A 20905-nucleotide genomic window follows, 5' to 3' on the forward strand; every position below is an offset into this window, starting at 1 on the left:
ATTCAATAATTCCTTTATCCATGATCTATTATTGCTTTTTAAAATTCTCTTAAATCATTTAAGAAATGTCTAGAAACACCACGTATGTAATCTTAGTCACCCCACTACCATGATCTATACTTAGTTTTTTATTTTTCTCATATGAGATCATCCACGTATACCAAAGCACCAATATGGAACCAAGCTATATAAATAGAGGGGACCTTCTCATCTCCTCTTCACAAGCATTTGTACCAGTAGTAGTAGTAGTTAAAAGGGAGCAATATATCTTTCCTTCCTAACAAACTTGTTAACATAGTTTTAGAGACGAGACTTTCACCACATTGAGCATTTGATCTAAAATGAAAATGGGGAGTTATAAGTCTCTAGCTCTTGTTTTGCTTCTTGCTTCCATTGTCCTTACGGTTGAAAGTCGTATTGAGAGAAAGAGCTTGGGTGTAGACTTAGGTAGTGGTTTAGGACTTGGTGTAGGTGTTGGCCTAGGAGGTGGCAGTGGTTCCGCATCTGGGTCAGGTTCAGGGTCAGGGTCTGGCTCAGGTTCTGGTTCTGGAGCAGGCTCGGGTGCAGGTTCTTATGCTGGGTCCGGGGCTGGCTCAGGATCGGGTAGGGGACAAGGGTCGGGTGTAGGCTCCGGGTCATGTAGTGGGAGAGGTTCTGGTTCGGGATCCGGGTCTGGTTACGGACATGGTTCAGGATCCGGGTCCGGCACTGGTTCTGGTTCTGGAGAGGGTTATGGTGAGGGCCATGGTGAGGGGTATGGTGAAGGTAGTGGGAATGGAAAGTGAGAATTTGATGTTGTGAAGTTGATGATCCATCTTGTACATAAAATAAGGATATGGTGTATTTGAGATCTTTGTACTGAGTTTCACCATATTACTGTTTAATGTATTTTAGATCTATGTAATGAGTTTAATCATATTACAGCACAACTTTTCACATAGGAAAATGTTGGAATGATACAAACGGAGACACAAAGGTGACAAAAATGGTGTGGTGATGTGCACATAACCGTAGATTCTTTTAACTCGTATCTCGCGGAAAAGCATCTATGGTAATGTGTATGCCACCACGAGTTTTTGTCACCTTTGTATCTCCGTTTGTGTCACCCCAGCACAACTCTTTTCATATATTATATCTCACACTTTGTTTTCGCTCCTTGATTGTCAAGCATTAAAATCAACTTCTGCATTTGCCTCAATAAGAAAGTAATATTACCCAAATGATATAAACAAATATATTAAGATTCCCTCTAAGTTGGAAACCATAAGAAAACTTGAATTTCAATTGAAAATAGGGAAATAATGGGTATATATATATGGGAAATGTTCAGCAACAAACATTTTGGCAAAACATGGGTTAGAGATTTTGGAATGGGCTGATTTTTGGTGAGGATGATCTCTACGGTGAGGAGATCATCATCACCAAAAATCAGCCCATTCCAAAACTTCTAACCTCATCAAAAATGATTTACAAAAAATGGACGGTTCACAATTTTTCAACTTATAAACTGGGGATAAAAGTTTTGGAATGGGCTGATTTTTGGTGAGGATGATCTCCTCACCATAGAGATCATCCTCACCAAAAATCAGCCCATTCCAAAACCTCTAACCCATGTTTTGAAAAATGTTTGTTGCTGAACGGGACCATATATATATGTTATCACAATCAATCTTTTCTGCTTGGAAAAAACTATTTTCGTCTGCAATCATATTGCCACTAATACACGTGAGAGAACTTTTTTGCTCACAAACTTTTCCTAACTGAGCTCATGGGCCCTCTGCTGCTTAACAAGTGCAACTTAATGAGTGTTAATTTGATAGGTCCTACGAGGAAATAGTCTAAGTAAAATAATTCGAGTCGTGATAATATGACTCCACAGGTTGCATACTCAATTGACTCTTTGATGTGACAAGTTTGGGAACTGTAGATCTGTACGTCTTGAGATGCACAATTACACTTCCCCATAAAAAAGTGTATCTTGAGACGTACAAATCTATGGTTTCCAAATTTGTCCACGTTAGGGAGTCGGTTGAGTATGACTCCTGACAAGTCATATTATTAGGACTCAAATAATTTTCATACATATGGCTATCCTATGATATTAAGATGCCCCCGCGTCAAATACCCGCTACTCTTGTGGAGATTTCTAGATGGTATCTCCAGAAACGTTTTTGCTAAAGAGTTGTTATTTGCACTCAAAGTTTTATTTATTACATTCCAATTAAAAATAAAATAAATGGTGAATTTTCAAATCGCATATTGAATATGCCAAAATTCCAATTTTGGTATACTGTTCATTTTAACTCCCAAAACATGCACACAATATACATATCACTTTTTATGCGTCCATGAACTCGTACGTTCAACACTTTTAATGTCTCTATGAATTCGTAAGCTGATCACTTTTAAATTTAAGAGTTGGTAGATGCGTAAATGTGAACAGTGTAATGCATGCTCATGTTTTCGTAAATAAAATGAATAGTGTATAGAAATCGTAATCAGAATAAAAGTCATGCATGTTTCCCCGTAAGCATCTCTAAAATAAATCAATGATAATAAGAAAAAAGTTGCGGTGCCGAATAAAAACTCTCTTTTTTTTTTTTTTTAAATTTCTTTTTGCTGATTTAGGATTTTATATGGCCTTGTTCTAATTGTAAACAAGAGCCGAAGGAATGCTTTTAATGCCGAGGGAGTAACTTGAGCCAATATATATATTTTAAATTTTCGTGTATGTTTTAATTAATTAGAATATGACAAATAATTTAGAAAGTTGGAGTGTCATAAGTAGAAGTTGGGGATGCCAATAACAGCTCTCTCACGCGTGGTCAGAATAATCTCGTAAATATAGTCCTCCACACGTGCCTAAACTCATGTGAGAAACCATAAAATTCTCCTCTAAACCAAGGCGCCTCCTAGAGACAAATCTTCTCCTCTTTTTCTCTCTTTCTCTCGTTGCAAAGCTTTTCGTCGTGTTTGTTCTTCAGATCTGCAAATGGCCGAGGTAAGAACATTTAAATCGTACTTTCAACTTAAATTTTTCTCTTTTTTATTACATCGTTCTCTATTTGATTCCCGATCGAGATGATGAAATCTTTTTATTTTATTGGATTTAGGGTTTTGTTAATTTCGCAGTTCCTCGCTGTTACTTTCTTTGTTTATTTATGGTCTGATCGTAAGGTCTATAAACGATGAATTATCGGAGATGATTGACCCTTTCTTCTAGGTTTTACTTTCGTTAGATTATTTTGATTTTTCTCAGCAAATCCTTCGTGATAACGAACTGTAACATAAATTGTGGAATCGAACGAAGAAGATGGTAATTTTAATGGGCATCTTACTTAAGGAATCAAGATAAGAATTTCCATGCCTCTCTTGTCTCTTGCCATTAGTTAATTTAATAGCTTTTCTCTTACTATTTAGCAGATAAATAAGTCTCTAATTCAAATGCAACATAAGAAATTCGGATAACAACTGAAACGCTAAGGCTAAAGATATAGCTGATGTGCTGAGCATTGACATCTGTGCCATGTATTGTAACAAAAATCCATTTTTTTCTTTTGTTTGGGGGGGGGGGGGGGGGGGGGGGGGGGATTAGACCCATAGCTCACTTGGTTTGACACATTGCAAAGCAAGTCGTGGGTCCAGCTTACCCACACAAAAAATCCAATTTTTCATGCAGGGTATGATGTATCTTTTGTTAAGAGTGAGAAAATTATATTAGAAGCATGAAACATACTCATAAGTCATCAAACTATAATAAACAACCCATATTGAGTGTGAAAATGAAGACTAAGGGTATGTTTGATTGCATGGAAAGTGACATTCTTTGGAATTTGAAATCCATGGAAAAGTAGTGGTGGAAAATGGACAGGGTTGGAAAATCAAATTCTATTGTTTGATTTCATCTAGACAAAAAAATGGGAAAAAAAAAATCCGAGGAAGAAGAAAAAGAAGAGGAGAGAGAGAGAGGTGGCCAATGACGACGATGGGAGGTAGCTGGCAATGGAAAGGGTGAGTGGCTATGGTGGTGGTGGGGAAGAAGAAGAGATGAAGTTAGAGTTTTGATTTGGGGATGGAAAATAAAGGTGAATTTCGTTTTCCCACATGTATAGGTGGGAAAATGAAATCCATGTTTTGTGGGATTTTTGGAGGAGGGTGGAAAATCATTTTCCATGTAAAAATGCAATCAAACACCTGGAAAATGGTTTTCCACTCTATTTTCCATGTGCAATCAAACATACCCTGATATATTTGATTACACATGAAAAATGAAGGAAAATTACATTTTCCATAAAAAAATCACAATTTCGTAGGTGTTTGATTGAAAATTTCCATGGAAATTGAATTTTCACTCTAATCTAAAAGTCCAACCAATGCTGGATTTCATTTTCTCACCCTACTCCTTGGGAAAATGAATTACACCCCCAAATCCACCTTAAAAAAAAAAAGAAAATACCCTAGCTCTTCTTCTTCTTCCCCTTCCTCTTCCTATCACCACCACTACCATCATTGTGCCACTGTCATCCATTGGCACCGTCGTTGTCATTGATTGGAGCTGCTGCTGTCGGGCTATCTTTCTCTCTCTCTACTTGTAGAGATGGTCGTCTCAACCATAATTGAAATCTGGCCATTTGGGAAACCTCAACCTTTGTGTTAGATTCAACAAGAGAGGATCATCCCAGAATACAAATCCATCTGAAAGTATTAAAATTGTTCCAATTTTCACAAATGCATGAATCGAATCCACCAAGCAATGCTAAGTGATACCGATCTTGTAAAGGAGAGAGTGAGAATTTTGGGTTAAAGTCCGTTTTCGTTAACAATGGTCAGATTTGGAGGAATTGTGGAGGATGAAGGAGTTAATGAGAATAAGATTAGGGTTCCTGAAGTGTTTCCAATGTAAACGGGGGTTTGAGATTTGGATAGGTTAGAATTAGCTAGAGATCGAAAATGAGGTGGTGGTGGATGTAGGAGAAGATGGATAGGGATCAAAGTCTGCTATTTCCTCTTTGATTTTTTTTTTATCTTATTTTTCCATATGCAATCAAACACACACTTGTTGATTTTCCACCCTTCCTATTTTCCATGGATTTCAAATTCCATGGAAATTAGGTTTCCATTGCAATCAAACATACCCTGAGAATATTCTGCTAAATTCTGGCATAGCTATTTGAGAGTTTGATAGCTCAAATAAACTATTTTATACTTAGAGATTAGAATAATCATGTCACATAAATTCATTCGCATGTAAAACAATTTTATACCTGAATGAAGGATAGATTATTAGTATACCTAACCAATTAGAACATGAATGATTGTGCCTTATCTAGCTTGCTTGTTTGGATGCATATCCGACATTCCAATCAACCTCTCACATGAGGATACTTTTGTGTCAAGTCATTGTGATGGGTCCTTTTCAGTCAAATATTTTTTCCCATCCCCCCTTAACCATTTTGGGATTCTAAAATTTCACCGAAGCTGGCAATTTTTATTTGGACAGCCACCTTGGATCAAACTCTAATTGTTGACCAACTCATCTCTTGTGAATCACCATAGGTGTTGTATAGTGGTGAGACTGTTAATCATGTTGTCTTGAATTGCACCCACTCGATTTGATTCCTGCTTCAATTTTATCTTCATTTTGTAACTACATACCATGTATTTTTACTTAAAGGAAAAATTCTGTGGTAATTGATTCCCTTTATGATTGATTGGGGCCTGTGGAAGGAAAGGCACATGAAAAGCTTTGACGTGCAGGAGTCTGCCATACATCAGTATTAAGCTCATCTTCTTTTTGTTCAAGCTGTTGAATGAATTCCAAATCCAATTTTTTAGGATTTTGTGTTTGAACGGAATTGATGTGAACTTATATTTACCCAAACTTACAAACTTGAAAAACAGTCAAGCAGAAGTTGAAAGTCTCAGTTTCAGGTTCTTGATTTTCATGAAAAAGGAGTTGCAATAACTTGGTCAAGTTATGGAAGTTTCGATGGGCAATGTAACTTGTTGAGCTTCCTGGTTCTTTGCTTGTGAAGAAAAAAAGAACAAGAAATTACATTTAAACCTTTATTTCACACCCATTTGCGTAATCAATCATCATCGCATTTCTTGGAAAGCAACCATACTCAATCTCTATCTGATTCTGTTGGGGTTTTAACAAAGCTCTTTCCTTGACAGGAACTCCAAGTTTTCAACAAAATACAAAAAAAATGTAAGAAATTTTTGGCACACATGTCCTTTCCATTGGCCTGTTTAGAATCTCTTTAAAGTAAACACTTTTGTTTGCTTACTTGAAAACTGTAGTTTTTTTTCTGGCTCCTGCTTTAACTAGAAAAATATATTGGTGTACATATGGTTGTGTGTTGTACAAGTATCCTGTATTTTTAACAAAGCTTTTCCCTTGACACAAACTCATGTTTTCAACAATTCTCATCCAAAAGTGTGAGATTAGTATGCATGTCAGTGCATTCTAGAATTTATTTGGAATCCATGGAAAATCCTTCCATTGCCAAAGGGCGTACTGATAACCTCTTTAGAGTAAACGCTTTTGTCTGCTTACTTGTACACTATATTTGTCTTTCTGAAGGAAAAGAAAGAAATTTCGCAAAGAAATGTAATAATTTCTTTACATAGCTGAAGGATCACCTAGCTGTCTACTGGAGGAGAATTAATGATGAATGATGTAACTATGCCCTGAAAGAACTTATATATTTGGTTAATTACTATGTTCTTGCTTTGTAGGAGTAAATTTCTCTCTTTTACGATTTTAATGATATTGCTATGTTTTGTCTTTCAGATTGAATTGAAAACAGCACCTGCCGATTTCCGATTCCCTACAACTAATCAAACCCGACACTGTTTTACTCGCTACATTGAGTTTCACAGGTACGGTTTATTAGTGTTGTGGCAAGTTGGTTATTTATAACATAATAGTGATTGTTCAGGTGTTTTATTGTGCTTATTTTTCCCAATAGATTCTCGTGGAAATGAATAATAAGTTAGTTTTTAATTATCAAATGCAGGTGTTTGGCAGCAAAAGGTGAGGAGTCCGATCAATGTCAGAAGTTTGCTAACTATTACCGTGCTCTCTGCCCTGGGGAATGGGTGAGTAATATATTCTAACCCAATGTATTTTGTTTTCCATTTTAACTTATATATTTGGTTAATTACTATGTTTCTTGCTTTGTAGGAGTAAATTTCTCTCTTTTACGATTTTAATGATTTGCTATGTTTTGTCTTTCAGATTGATTGAAACAGCACCTGCCGATTTCCGATTCCCTACAACTAATCAAACCCGACACTGTTTTACTCGCTACATTGAGTTTCACAGGTACGGTTTATTAGTGTTGTGGCAAGTTGGTTATTTATACATAATAGTGATTGTTCAGGTGTTTTATTGTGCTTATTTTTTATACATAATAGTGATTGTTCAGGTGTTTTATTGTGCTTATGTTTCCCAATAGATTCTCGTGGAAATGAATAATAAGTTAGTTTTTAATTATCAAATGCAGGTGTTTGGCAGCAAAAGGTGAGGAGTCCGATCAATGTCAGAAGTTTGCTAACTATTACCGTGCTCTCTGCCCTGGGGAATGGGTGAGTAATATATTCTAACCCAATGTATTTTGTTTTTCCATTTTAGTCAAGTTTGTTGTGCCAGTAGTCTTCCAAGGGATGTCGAGATTCCTAACTTTATGATGGACAGACTACATCTAGGATACCTGTTATTTTAACCTTTGCTTGCTCAGGGATTATGGGGTAATATATTTCTAACCCAATATATTTTGTTTTTCCATTTTAGTCAAGTTTGTTGTGCCAGTAATCTTCCAAGGGATGTCGAGATTCCTAACTTTATGATGGACAGTCTAAATCTAGGATACCTGTTATTTTAACCTTTGCTTGCTCAGGGATTATGGAAAAATGTGCTAATCTTCTGAAAGAAATTTTGCTCATTTTCGCATTTATCATGGATAAATAAAAGGAAAATAAAAAACTTATCAAAAAATAAAATAGAAGGAAAATCAATAAGATGGTAGTAAGACTGGATATGCTTTATTGAGCTGAATGTTGGGCAATCAAGCAATAGATTTATTATGGCAGATATTAGGATGCTGATACGGATAAGTTGAAAAACTAAGATAAAACTAGAAATGGAACAAATTAAGAAAAAGGGACAATGTTGAAGGTTCTAGAAGAGGGAGGTTCTAGAAGAGGGAGAGAGAGAGAGGAGTTAGAGGATATAAACACAATTGTGATTAATAGAAGACATGACTTTAGATAGAACTGAACAGAGAGATAATATACATATATGTATGTATGTATGTATATATAGGGGAGCGTTCTGAGGCCCTAAAGAGAGCCAAACATTGTGCCTAACATTTCAATATGTGGGCTAGAAGTTTCGGAATAGGCTGATTTTTTTGTGAGGATGATCTCTATGGTAACAGAGGGACAATGTTCATTCAGCATAGCGCGCCCAAATTTTTTATGATAAGGCTTTGTTGATGATGATGACCATGGATAAGTGTACTTTTTAAAAGTCACTTTTTTTGTTTTTTTTTGCTTTTTCATCCTAGTAACTTATCCATCAAACGTAAATCCTGCATATAAACACACCCTTAATGTTGATTGGGTTGATGAAGCCCCTTATTTTCATATGGTTAGAAGCATGGATTTCAGCTTGATGATCGTTGGGTTTGTTTGGAGGAAATTCTTTCCATTATGTTTGTCAAAGAAAAATATTATGTAAACTACAATATGTAATATTTGAATAATGGTCACTGAAATAGAAACCAATCTTCTACTATTATTTTTATTGCATTAATTAAAATAGCATAATCTAATGTATAGAAAATTCTATAACAAATTAAATATTAATATCGTGTGGACAAGGATAGGATCCTACATTACAGTGACCATACACGTGGTCCACATGTAGGACGATCCTGTACCTCCATTTGTTGGCTTCATGCAGAAGATCTTTTATGCCAAACATTTATCAAATCAAATGATCTCTGTTTCTAACTATGAAAGGAATTTTTGTGTGGAATAATTAATTATTTTGATAATTTATGAAACATGATTTTTTGACTATCCAAGCGATGCAATTAACAAGGCATCGATAAGGAAATGTTGAAAGTCAAGGCCCTATAAGTGGTCCTGCATTATTCTGAAATTTCGAAGTCTACAGATGGAAGACTTCATTTGTAAATGGGAAGAAATTGTTTGTAATTCTTCTCTGTAAAGGCCTTATAAGTTGCTCTTATGCATTTAATTATAAGTGGTCCTATTTTTATTTTATTTTTTTCCGAAAAAACTGTTTGTAGCCAGGTTTTGCCCGGCTGTTCATTTAATTGACCATCTGTTTAAAACTGGTGCAGGTTGAAAGATGGAATGAGCAGAGGGAGAATGGAACTTTTCCGGGTCCTCTTTAATCTCAAATCTTCATTTTTTTTAAGGCCCGGCTCAATCTGTGGAAACTTCAGATGCATCTATTAGTTCATCACTTCGCTTTTTTTTTTTTTTTTTGTTTTTTTGTTTTATGGTTTTTCTATCGAAGCACTATGATTGAAATAAGAATAACAGTCATCAAACCTGTTACATTGTTCTTGTGTCGATTTCTGGTTCTATAACACTAGAAAGAGATTTGAATTTGTGTTCATTGATGAACATTTACTTTTAAATATTTTCAATCCAATTGATATCAAAACCAAGTCACATGCTTTTGTTTTCAGTTGGTGTTGGGACATAATTTTATGGTCCAGTTGGAGACGGGTGGTGGTGTTGGATCGGTGAGATTCGCTGCAGTCTCACCCAAAGTTGCAAATTGATTGTCACTATAAATTTACATCATTGGCATGCAAGAAACGATTTGCACTTGAATGTGAAACGATGCTAATGAAATCGAGGTATTTTCGCTCACGCCTAGTGCAGTTGTTAGTTTTTAACTGGTTTGGAGGGTTCTTCTCAAGCTGTGGTGTTGGAGATATTTTTGGTCCAAGCTGAACAGAGATTTTTTTGGGATCTCTTTTGTGGATTTTGTTTTTAGATGTAACTCTTTATGTGTTTTATGATTTTCTTTTGTATTTGCGTTTTCTTTCTTTCTGCTTTATTTGTACTGGGTGTCATCTCAGCTTCCTTTTTCCTTTTCTCTTTCTTTTTATTAATGAAAGTTTACACTTATAAAATAAAAATTGGTGAAAAGAAAGTCCTCCCATTTTCCTCCAATCTTAACCGTTGGTTTGGTGGGAAAAAAATCACAAAACCTTTATGAGTGTTCCTATATACAAAGATTAGATGAGAATAATTAACTTTAAGAAAAAAAAAATTACAATCCCATATTTCTTTTAATATCTTTCTTAAAACTGTAAATCTTGAAGCATTAGGTCACTCTCCTTTTATCCTATTAAACATGCATCACTGGTAATCAATCACCAATTGGTTCAAGATTTCCATTAAGGATTTATTTTAGTGATTAGCAAGGCCCAACAATGGTTTTAAAACTCCTTCGAGACCGAGATGACTCACGCAGGTTATCTGAGTCTTGAAGGTAACCAAGAAAGATAGTCAGCATAACTCATCGATCACATTGGTTTGAAAATCTTCCTTGAGTTTATGAAAATTTGGCCTAAATAAACTGTATTAAGTAAATTTTTATTTACTTAAAATAATCAGTTATAAATGTTTGTGATCTGTAGGAAAATAAAATTTTGCAAATGAGATGGGACGACAGGTTTGAAAATCGTGGACCCAACATCCAAGTGTAGCAATTATTTTAGGTAGTTAAATATATAGTTTCTAATTGGTTGGAAATTAATTTTCACGTGTTTGGTGCCGACACAAACCAACCAGTCTGCATCAAATAGCTGGTTTACACGTCACAGGATTGTAGAAGCATCGGTTTCTTTGCCAGAAAACACCTCCTACTTTATAATAATTTTTTGGGATATTTAGAATTACTCTTCCACATTTTGATGAATATTTGAGATACACTCTTATTGAGTAATCAAACTGATGACATATGATCCTTGTCCTTTGTATATTATGTAACACAAATATAAAATGCCTCAGTTCTCATCCTCCAATAAAAAAAAACCCTTGATTTTTTTTTTATACCAAAAATGATCTTTTAGCTTTTCAACCACTAGGCTAATTAGTTTTTGAAAAACACTTTCTTAATAATATTTTAACTCTTACGAAGGCTCCTTGAGCTCAAATGAATTATCACATTGACAAATTCAACACAATAGTCATCTAGATTTCATGGTAAAACTAAGATTTAGAAGAAAAGAAAAATTTATATACTTAGAATTAATCTAAGGTTTTGAAAATAATGGCTATCGAACTTTCATGGAACTCTCAAATTTAAAAATAAATTCCATGGTGAATAATAATATTTTTATTTCAAAGACCACATAATTTTGTCCTCTACAGGCCTAAGGCATCACATTATATTTTTGGATGACACAAGATAATATCAAAGACCCTTAGTAAGACTTGAAATCTTACTAAATTAGTAAGGCTGGTAGGACTTTTTTTGTTTTTTTCCCAAATCAATCTCTCTCTCTCTCTTCAACTGAATAGATAAACCTAAAATTTTAACTTTCTGATCACTGTTTTTATTAAGGGAAAATTACTTAATGGTCCCTGGTGCTAATTTTTATTTTTTGATTAGTCCTTGACTTTTATTCTGAGCTAAATAATCCATTTAGTAAATCCCTCTTTTCTAATCAGTCATTGAACCCCCACTGTAGACATTTCTCACGATTGAAATATCAAAATTGTCCTAACCATTCAAACTCACCATTTTGATAAAAAAAAATGGTTTTCAGAATCACGAACTAATTTTGGAGACTCCATTTTGATGAAAAGGATTTGAAAAGGAAGAAAAAGTTATTTTAAAGGGTTTTTTCAAATATTTTGAAGATGTATGTAAAAAAACTAGGGTTTTTACATACATTTACTTCGTTGTTGATCAAAATCGATTAAGGATGGTTCTTTCGATTTGAAATCATCTACACAAGTCGTTATGTCAACTTATAAGTAGATCTTTCCATGAATTTTAGTTGAAAAAAATTCAAAAAAATGAAATCAGATAAATTTTATTGTGCTGAGGTTGGCAATTTTTATTTATTTTTAATTATTGTCAACCTCACTAGTTTTTATTATTGTTAAGGTCGACAATAATTAAAAAAAAATATATCGACCTTAACAATAAAAATATTAAACTAATTTTTTTTTCCAACCTCGACGTTGTAAATTTCACTCGATTTTACTCTTTCGAGTTTTTCCAACTAAAATGCATGGAAAGATCAACTTAAAACTTGAGAAAACGACTTGTGTAAATGATTTTAAATTAAAAGAATCATCCTTGATCAATTTTAATCTAAAAAAAAAATAAAAGAATTGAAAAATTCTAACTTCATTTTTATTATAAATTGTCAAAAAAAAACATTTAAAGTTCAAAAATGAGAAGTATATCATTTCGATTCGTCATTCACGATAAAAAGAAATTGTCGAAAATGATTGGAATCGTTGTTGGAAAATCTAAGTATGTGTAATAATATGTACTTAAATTGATGTTGTCCTCTATACCTTGTTCTCTTAGTTTGCAACCCTCGCATTTGAAATTTTTTCTCAGAAAATGTCAAAAAACGAATTAAAAATGAAAATCAATTGGTCCCAAAAGAAAATTAAGTTGTAAGACTAAGGTAGATACCATCCCTACCATGGTTTTAAAACTCGTTTGAGACCGAGACGTATTGCCCGAGTTAACTCGATAATTGGAACTGAACGAGATCAACTCACAAGTTACTTTTTTGACCGAGATTTAATACCTCATGTTAAAATTTTTGATTTTTTGAACAAGATTTTTCAAACATGTCGGAAAACTCGTCCGAGACGAATTGATATCTAACCTGGACGAGACGAGATGCGAAACCGAGTTTTAAAACCATGATCCCTAGAGTATGAGATGTTAATTGTTAAATGATCTTGATGTAAAATGATCAAAATACCCTTCATCAAACTCTTTTAATCCATTCACCCGCCACCTTTGGTGACAACATCCCCACTTCTTCACGTCACGATTTTAATAGAGAGCTTTTATTAACTCATCAACTTTTACTTATAACACACCAATCTATATGTATAACTTGTAAAAGGATTAGTGTGTTGTAAGTAAAAGTTGGTGTGACAATAGAATCTCTCTTTTAATTTCTATATATTTAATCTTCTAAATTAGGCTACTAAATAAATAAAGGGTTGGAGACAATGGGTATTGGAAACAAATTATAAATGCTTTTAGAAAGAAAATAAAAAATAAATAAATCAAGGATCGTTTTATAATTCAAAGCTTAATCTAAAGGTTGAAGACCATGGACTTTTGCAAAAAATCTAAGAGTTTTTGAGAAGATGTTAAAAGACAAAGGGTATTTCATTTATTTCCTGTTCTTCTTTCAAAATAGACCTTGGTCAAGAGGGTAAGTTATCAATTCAAAGAAGACTTCTGCGTGTGTCCCAGATTGGATGTGGACTTGTGCTTCCCTGCAATGCCCCCAACAGCCAAGTCCTACAAGACTTAAATGTATAGAGTGAATTCCTGAGTTGGAAATTGCGTTTTTTTTTAATGGCTGGACCCTTGCCTATTTATAGGTTGAATCGTGATATCTTTTGTTCTTGATTTGAATCTTGTTTTTCGTGTCAACTCTCTTCCTTCATGTTGACTGCGTTCCATACAACAATTCTCTTTTCATTATGATCTACAAATGTAAATGATTCTAATTTTGAATTTCTATTTGTGGAATAATCTAGCTTGAATGTCCTTATGTCACATGTCATTCAATTATAGGGTAGATAATATGAAAAAAACATAATAAGATCGAGGTGACATTTCACCCCCATACGTTTTTTTGGCATTGGCTTCTATTAGTGGTCTCGAACGAAAGCAATTCCAACAAGACTTCTCAAAAAGGTAATTTTGGACTTGCCGCAAATATTGTTGAAGCAGAAGTCATTACCAACAAACGTGCTTTTCTGACTTTATCAGTTCAAAGCCTAAAAAGCCACCAAAAAATCCGTAACAAAAATACCCTAACTAATTACCATGGTTATTGGATGTAGGACTGTAGTTTTATCTATTTTGACAAAATTGACCTAGATAATATTAAGGTTAAATACTTAAATGAAAATATGAGGGTATTTTACTCATCCATATTTTGGTATCGAACCAAAATTGATTTTGGTACATTTCCGAGTTGATTCGGTTGAGTTGCCAAGTTAACTTGGCTAGTTGGCTCAGAGTAAGTTTTGAGGCCGAATCAACTCGAAATCCAATTAATTGGACAAGTTTTAAAACTGTGATTCACCCCAGGAATTCACATACTTGCATGTTGTGATATTAATACATGGAGTTTCATTATGATTGGTTTCAAGCAATAAAAGTTTTGTGGATGGATTGACAAGTATACCTGTATTTGGTTGAAAGAATTTAAAGTAGGGAACTAAAGATAGAGGGGATGGGGTTGGTGAGAGACTTTAAGAAAGACTGAACAGCTTAACTGATCCACACTTGCCTAACTAACTCTCTCTCTCACTCTCTCACTCTCTCATACTATATTGACTTGGGCGGGTCAAAAAATAGCACAAAGGATGATTGGTGCCTTCACATTCTCATAATCTGTGCTCTTAGAGTTCTTGTTTATACACTATGGTGCTCTTACAGCAATATGCACTTTTTTACTCGAAATCGCCGAATTATCCAACAAGGTCCAGATTTCAAGCAAATCGATCGAGAATGGAATTGGTAAATCTTCTTTTTTAATCTATTAATTTTATTTCATGTGGACCCAAATTCATCAACGGATCTGAACAAAATTGAACAACTGATTTGGATATAAATGGGTGATGGAAGGATTTTTTTTTCTTAAAAAAATTGTTTATGAATAATTTTTATTTATTTAATAAAAAAAAAAGGATGCAAAGGTGATGATGGGATTATTTTATTGTGAATAATTCTATTTTTATTTTTTTTCTTGAACAGGGACAATTTCATTATTCTTCAAGCTTTCATGGCTTTCATGGCATGTTACATCTTCCCATTCTTGATCAATCTTCCTCAATGGAACTCAAAAGGGTATCTCTGTGCTTTACTTCTCCATGTTGGAGTTTCAGAGCCACTATATTATTGGATACATAAACATTTCCATAGTGATTATCTCTTCACTAATTATCATTCACTCCACCATACATCTGCAGTGCCACAGCCTCTCACTGGTACAAAGCATTGTAATAAAACTTTCATTTAATTTCTTCACTAATGGTACTTGATTCACCAATTGAGATTTTTTTTTTTGGGTGCAGCTGGGCATGCAACACCATTGGAGCATTTACTATTGGGAGTGATTATAGGAATCCCTATAATTGGGACATCTCTAATCGGATACGGATCACTAAGTTTGATCTATGGTTATGTTTTAATATTTGATTTCTTCAGAGGCTTGGGACATAACAATGTTGAAGTTGTTCCTCATGGGATCTTTGAGATCTTTCCATTCCTTAAATATGTTATCTACACGCCAACGTAAGTAATTCGCAAATACATCTCTACTACTTATAAACAAAATATGAAAACGAATTATACGTAGAAACATTTGCTTTTGTTCTATAACTAGGATTCCTCCAGAGTGCATTCATGGTATCAAAGTCATTGATCCTTTGATTAAGTTATAGGTTTTGATTATATTGTCTATTAATAAGTGATACCACCTTGGTTCGTGTGGTCTATTATTTTACACTTTATTACCATGCACCCTATCTAAACTCTAATAATGAGATCAAATGCGTCATTAATGAGATATTTCATGCTGATCCCTACTTACAATTAAGGTAACAACTTTGGTCGTGGTCCATTTTCAAAGTAGACCACGAGCATAAATTTAAGACAAGTTCCTTGCATTAGTTAATTTTTCTGATTATTGTGGGGTATAATATAGGGATGAGATACTTTATGGGGTCTTATCTCGTAATTAAGTTTGCTGCCTAGCAAATCTCTGAACAACTACTTTTCTCCTCCCTAAAATTAAAGCCATATTTCATCTTTTTTGCTGGTGCTTGAATAGTCCATTTATCACTTCACCCTCTTTATATCTGTTCACTAGAGGAGCTTGCCCTTGTAGGGCATTGTATTTGGAGTTGTGGTGGTAAAAGAGCAAATAAAATAAAGTTGGAGGGTGTTGTTAGCAAAGGGGAAAAGAGGAAAAATAATAAAGTTGAAGGGGTATTGTTGAAAAAAGAGAGACGAAGAAAGATAATATATAAAGTTGAACGGGTAGTTTAGAAAGGAAATATAACATCAAGGTAATTTAGTTAATAAAAAGGGAAGGGGGGGGGGGGGAGAGAAAATAATAATAATAAAGTTGAAGTTGTCATGTTATTTAAGAGATATAAACTATAAATATTGAGACAAAGGGATGAGACTACCTCCTATTTATTAAATAGACGAGTTTGTCCATGCCCCTACGGCATGGGCATCGTCTTTAAGGTTAAAGACATAAAATAGAAAGATAGTAAAATTAGAGAGATATTATTGAAAAATGGAGGGAAGGAGGAGAAGAAAGATAATAAAGTTGAAGAGAAAATGAATAAAGTGAGATAGTGTGGACCTCACTCCACTATAGTTGGAGGGGACATTTATCCCCTACAAAATTTTAGCAGAGTAGGGGTCTGTCATTGTGTTTTATTATATTGATATTTATAATGTTGTTAATCTTCTCTAGCTTGAATAACACATTTGGTTATGATTAATGATATGGGAAAGTTTTAACACCAACTTTCAACCTGGTATAACCCTCCTCCATCTAGTTTAGATCATATAACATAAAAGAAGTCCTACACAAAGAGAGTTAAATTTCCATAAAAAAAATAATGTTTACAAAATAATGGACAATATGTCTTTTTTTTATTATGCACAGATACTACAGCCTCCACCACAAGGAGATGGACACCAATTTCTGCCTCTTTATGCCTCTCTTTGATGCTCTGGGAAAGACACTTAATAACAAGTCATGGGAGCTGCACAAGAAAACAAGTTCAGGTGCGCATAAAACCTTAACCCTTATAATTAGTCAGGTAAATGTGGATATACATTGGAACATTGAAGCCTTCATCTGGATATTAACATCTTCTACAAACAAGTTCTTTGATGAATATCACCACAAAAAACAAAAAAAAGTGTTCCTATTTTGCCTTTTAGTGTTGAAAAAATAGTGAGGTTTTTATTGTCATTGTTTAAGGACAGCCTCCACCACAAGGAGATGGACACCAATCTGCCTCTTTATGCCTCTCTTTGATGCTCTGGGAAAGACACTTAATAACAAGTCATGGGAGCTGCACAAGAAAACAAGTTCAGGTGCGCATAAAAACCTTAACCCTTATAATTAGTCAGGTAAATGTGGATATACATTGGAACATTGAAGCCTTCATCTGGATATTAACATCTTCTACAAACAAGTTCTTTGATGAATATCACCACAAAAAACAAAAAAAAGTGTTCCTATTTTGCCTTTTAGTGTTGAAAAAATAGTGAGGTTTTTATTGTCATTGTTTAAGGATATTTTGGTAAATAATTCTTAAGATTTTGTAACATTTTTACAAAGACAATTGAACGATGACAGCCAAACCCTTACTTATTAGTAAATTACAGTCATGATTTTATAAAGTATATTGTTGAAAATACATTGATAAAAACATTAAGATTTGTGTTGGGGTGTAGAGCTAAGAATCCTAGAAATTTTGAGTATGGTACCCATTTCTCTACATAATCATTTACCCACATCGATGTAGGATACGGGTAGTGAACCTTGCATATCTGTTATCTGATCAATATCTCAATCTCCCCCATTGGAACAGAGACAACCCTAATTAAAGGAAAATGGTGGATACATACCTTATGACTATGAGTTGCATCCATACTATTTAAATACCTATCACAAGTACTACTACTTCAAGGTCAGTTTACTAAAGCCTAACAACGATGAATGATGGCTTCTGCAGGAAAAATTATGAAAGGGGCTGATTTTGTGTTTTTAGTTCATTGTGTGGATGTGATTTCATCGATGCATGTACCATTTGTTCTACGGTCTCTCGTTTCGTTGCCATTTGCAACGAGGCTGTTACTTCTGCCATTTTGGCCATTAGCCTTTGTGACGATGATATTGTTCTGGATTTCATCCAAGGTCTTTATGGTCACTGGCTACTACCTTCGGGGTCGATGGCATGAGACGTGGTGTGTCCCTAGGTATGGTTTTCAGGTGAGCTCTCAATTATCAGACTCCATAACCTTTTTAAATTTAGAGGTGTGTATAGATTCATAGCTGATTAATGAGTATTAATTGTTTCCATGGTCAGTATTTCTTGCCATTTGCTAAAGATGGTATTAATAACCACATCGAACACGCGATCCTAGAGGCCGATAGACTTGGCGTCGAGGTCATCAGCCTTGCAGCATTAAACAAGGTCAGTACGACTATTTCTGTGGTTGAGATCATCTGTTATTATTGTTCTACAATCTACTTGTATTTTAAGGCATTTATTTTGTTTCGGACCCCACTCAGCTTCAGAAAAGGTCCCCATTGATACTGTTTTGCCTCTTGAAGCCCAAGTCAAGGAAAAATATAAGACATTTACACAACATTAGCAGTACTCGAAAACTATTGTTACGACACACATATAGTTGGGGGAACAAAGTGGTAAAATAATGAATTGGATTGATCCTATCAGATCAATTATAACCAACTTTAAAAGAAATCATATAGTTAAAATAATAGTAGTATATCTTAAGTAGAGATAAATTCTATCTCATCTAATTTAATCCTAATTGTGTACATGATCTGGTACTAAATTTTGTGTTTGATTCCCGTGAAAATGTTTGATAGAATGAAGGGCTAAATGGAGGAGGGACATTGTTCGTTAAGAAACATCCGAATCTAAGGGTTCGAGTCGTCCATGGAAACACCTTAACTGCTGCTGTGATCATTAATGAGATCCCCAAGGATGTCAAGGAGGTCTTCCTCACTGGTGCTACTTCTAAGCTTGGAAGATCCATTGCTCTCTACCTTTGTCGACGAAGAGTGAATGTTATGGTAACCAAACACTACCTCTTCATAATCTTCTTAGATCCAATTTTTTTTATTTTTTATTTTTAGGAAACTCATTGAGTTCTAATTAAAATGATGATGATATTAACCCTCCATTTGGGACTTATGGAGGGGTAATTTTGTCATTTCAACTTAAACTTGGTTTTAAAAAAAAAAATATTAAGTGATGTAAATTAAAATTTTATTAATTTTGGGAGGCAAAGTTTTGTTTGCATAATTCAATTGAGGGAAGGTAAGCTGAAGAATAATAAACAAATTAAATTAATTTGCTACTAATTAAAAACCAGCTTATATTCTTGACTTAGCTGTTTAGTATTGATTTGGGGGTATTTGTGTCAATTTGTCTGGAAGGACAGACCTTATAACAATGGTGATGTTATGCAGATGCTTACACAATCCACAGAGAGATTCGAGAAAATTAAAATGGAAGCCCCTGAAGAATTCCAGAATTTCCTAATTCAAGTCACAAAGTACGAAGCGGGCCAAAACTGTAAAGTAAGATTATTAGGATATTTAAACTATTGCTTTTTTTTTACATTTACCTCCCTGAATAATGTGACGTATTTGAATAAACTTTGAAGTTTAACTTAAATGTGCAAGCATGATTGATGGATTGATGATAATGATGATCAGACGTGGGTAGTTGGTAAGTTTCTGACACCTGGACAGCAACGATGGGCCCCATCAGGAACTCATTTCCATAATTTTGTGGTCCCACCCATCATTGCCTTTAGGAGAGACTGCACCTATGGGAAGCTCGCGGCCATGGGACTACCTGAGGACGTAAAAGGGCTTGGGACTTGCGAGGTAATTTCCAACTTTAAAGAGATCCCAACCACACATCAAATGCTTGATCTTGTGGTTTGAATTTTATTTTCACATTTATTGGATCCGGACATATTTTATCTAGAACCGATCCAATATGTTATCAAAACCCAAAGCCTTGATCCAGATCAGAAGTTACGGTAACGGAATGGATTCGATTGGATTTTGATTCTGATCCGATCCATTGATAATTTTAATTTTAATTATCATTATATCAATTTAAGTGAATTAATTAATAAAGTTTGTGGTCCCTTCCATACAAATGTGATTGCAGTATACGATGGAAAGGGGAGTAGTTCATGCCTGCCACGCAGGTGGTGTGGTTCATTTTCTAGAAGGATACACGCATCACGAGGTTGGTTCTATCGATGTAGATAAAATCGATGTTGTGTGGGAAGCTGCATTAAAACATGGTCTAAGACCAGTTTAAACTCTTCAAGGAGAAACAACTATAATCTCTCTCTCTCTCTCTCTCTCTCTCATCCCTATAAAATAGAGAAGAACATGTGTGTTATTTTAAATTCCAAGCTTGTAATTTATACTAGACATTTGTGTTATTTTAAATTCCAAATATGGTTTCTCCTATTTTACTAACTAGTGCAAATGTTTGGATTTGATTTTTAGTTATCCATCCATCAAAAAAATAAATCAAAGTACAAAAAACACACTTAATGATCATTTGATTTATGGGTTACAAGTAAAGTCACAAATTAAAAAGTATAATGATTTTTTTAGGCTCACCCCTACACTCTCGTCACAGAATCGTAAATCATTTGCCTCAGGATATGTAGAATTATAAATCTCGAGGCAAATGATTTACGATTCTATAATGGGGGTGTGCGTTAAAAGCTGAAATTATCTAGCATTGCTTTGGGCTTCTCGGTTTAGTCGAAAGTTGGGCACAAATATTATGGTTATGGGATTGTGGA

The 20905-nt window shown here is 34.4% G+C and overlaps 3 protein-coding genes and 1 pseudogene across 4 annotated transcripts; all 4 read left to right on the top strand.

Annotated features, from left to right (window-relative positions):
- Nucleotides 1-202: 202 nt before the first annotated feature.
- On the top strand, nucleotides 203-963 carry LOC147397426 (uncharacterized). The gene has a single exon (XM_086449103.1). It carries the CDS (start codon nucleotides 342-344, stop codon nucleotides 783-785), a length of 444 nt encoding a protein of 147 aa, XP_086305229.1. The 5' UTR covers nucleotides 203-341; the 3' UTR covers nucleotides 786-963.
- Nucleotides 964-2844: 1881 nt separating this feature from the next.
- Nucleotides 2845-7147, top strand: LOC147397427 (cytochrome c oxidase subunit 6b-2-like). The gene is made up of 3 exons (XM_086449104.1): nucleotides 2845-3001; nucleotides 6797-6885; nucleotides 7023-7147. Exons 1-3 carry the CDS (start codon nucleotides 2993-2995, stop codon nucleotides 7120-7122), a joined length of 198 nt encoding a protein of 65 aa, XP_086305230.1. The 5' UTR covers nucleotides 2845-2992; the 3' UTR covers nucleotides 7123-7147.
- A 70-nt stretch (nucleotides 7148-7217) lies between these two features.
- LOC147397428 (cytochrome c oxidase subunit 6b-2 pseudogene) lies at nucleotides 7218-9730 on the top strand (annotated as a pseudogene). Its single transcript, XR_015180462.1, has 3 exons — nucleotides 7218-7330; nucleotides 7512-7593; nucleotides 9378-9730. The product of XR_015180462.1 is annotated as a cytochrome c oxidase subunit 6b-2 pseudogene (transcript).
- A 4907-nt stretch (nucleotides 9731-14637) lies between these two features.
- On the top strand, nucleotides 14638-20573 carry LOC147397429 (very-long-chain aldehyde decarbonylase GL1-3-like). The gene is made up of 10 exons (XM_086449105.1): nucleotides 14638-14800; nucleotides 15038-15270; nucleotides 15358-15577; nucleotides 16968-17089; nucleotides 18049-18305; nucleotides 18403-18510; nucleotides 18930-19136; nucleotides 19536-19646; nucleotides 19785-19958; nucleotides 20251-20573. Exons 1-10 carry the CDS (start codon nucleotides 14724-14726, stop codon nucleotides 20404-20406), a joined length of 1665 nt encoding a protein of 554 aa, XP_086305231.1. The 5' UTR covers nucleotides 14638-14723; the 3' UTR covers nucleotides 20407-20573.
- Nucleotides 20574-20905: the final 332 nt, after the last annotated feature.

This window comes from Akebia trifoliata, chromosome 8 (assembly GCF_017979445.1).
Source record: "Akebia trifoliata isolate Shusen 1 chromosome 8, ASM1797944v1, whole genome shotgun sequence".
Lineage (NCBI taxonomy): Eukaryota > Viridiplantae > Streptophyta > Magnoliopsida > Ranunculales > Lardizabalaceae > Akebia > Akebia trifoliata.

Coding starts and splice junctions, on each gene's coding strand:
- LOC147397429 (XM_086449105.1), top strand. CDS start 14,724: ATGCACTTTTTTACTCGAAATCGCCGAATTATCCAACAAGGTCCAGAT. Junction 14,801..15,037: donor ATCGATCGAGAATGGAATTG/GTAAATCTTCTT, acceptor TTTCTTGAACAG/GGACAATTTCATTATTCTTC. Junction 19,647..19,784: donor AAGCGGGCCAAAACTGTAAA/GTAAGATTATTA, acceptor AATGATGATCAG/ACGTGGGTAGTTGGTAAGTT.
- LOC147397426 (XM_086449103.1), top strand. CDS start 342: ATGAAAATGGGGAGTTATAAGTCTCTAGCTCTTGTTTTGCTTCTTGCT.
- LOC147397427 (XM_086449104.1), top strand. Junction 6,886..7,022: donor CGCTACATTGAGTTTCACAG/GTACGGTTTATT, acceptor TATCAAATGCAG/GTGTTTGGCAGCAAAAGGTG.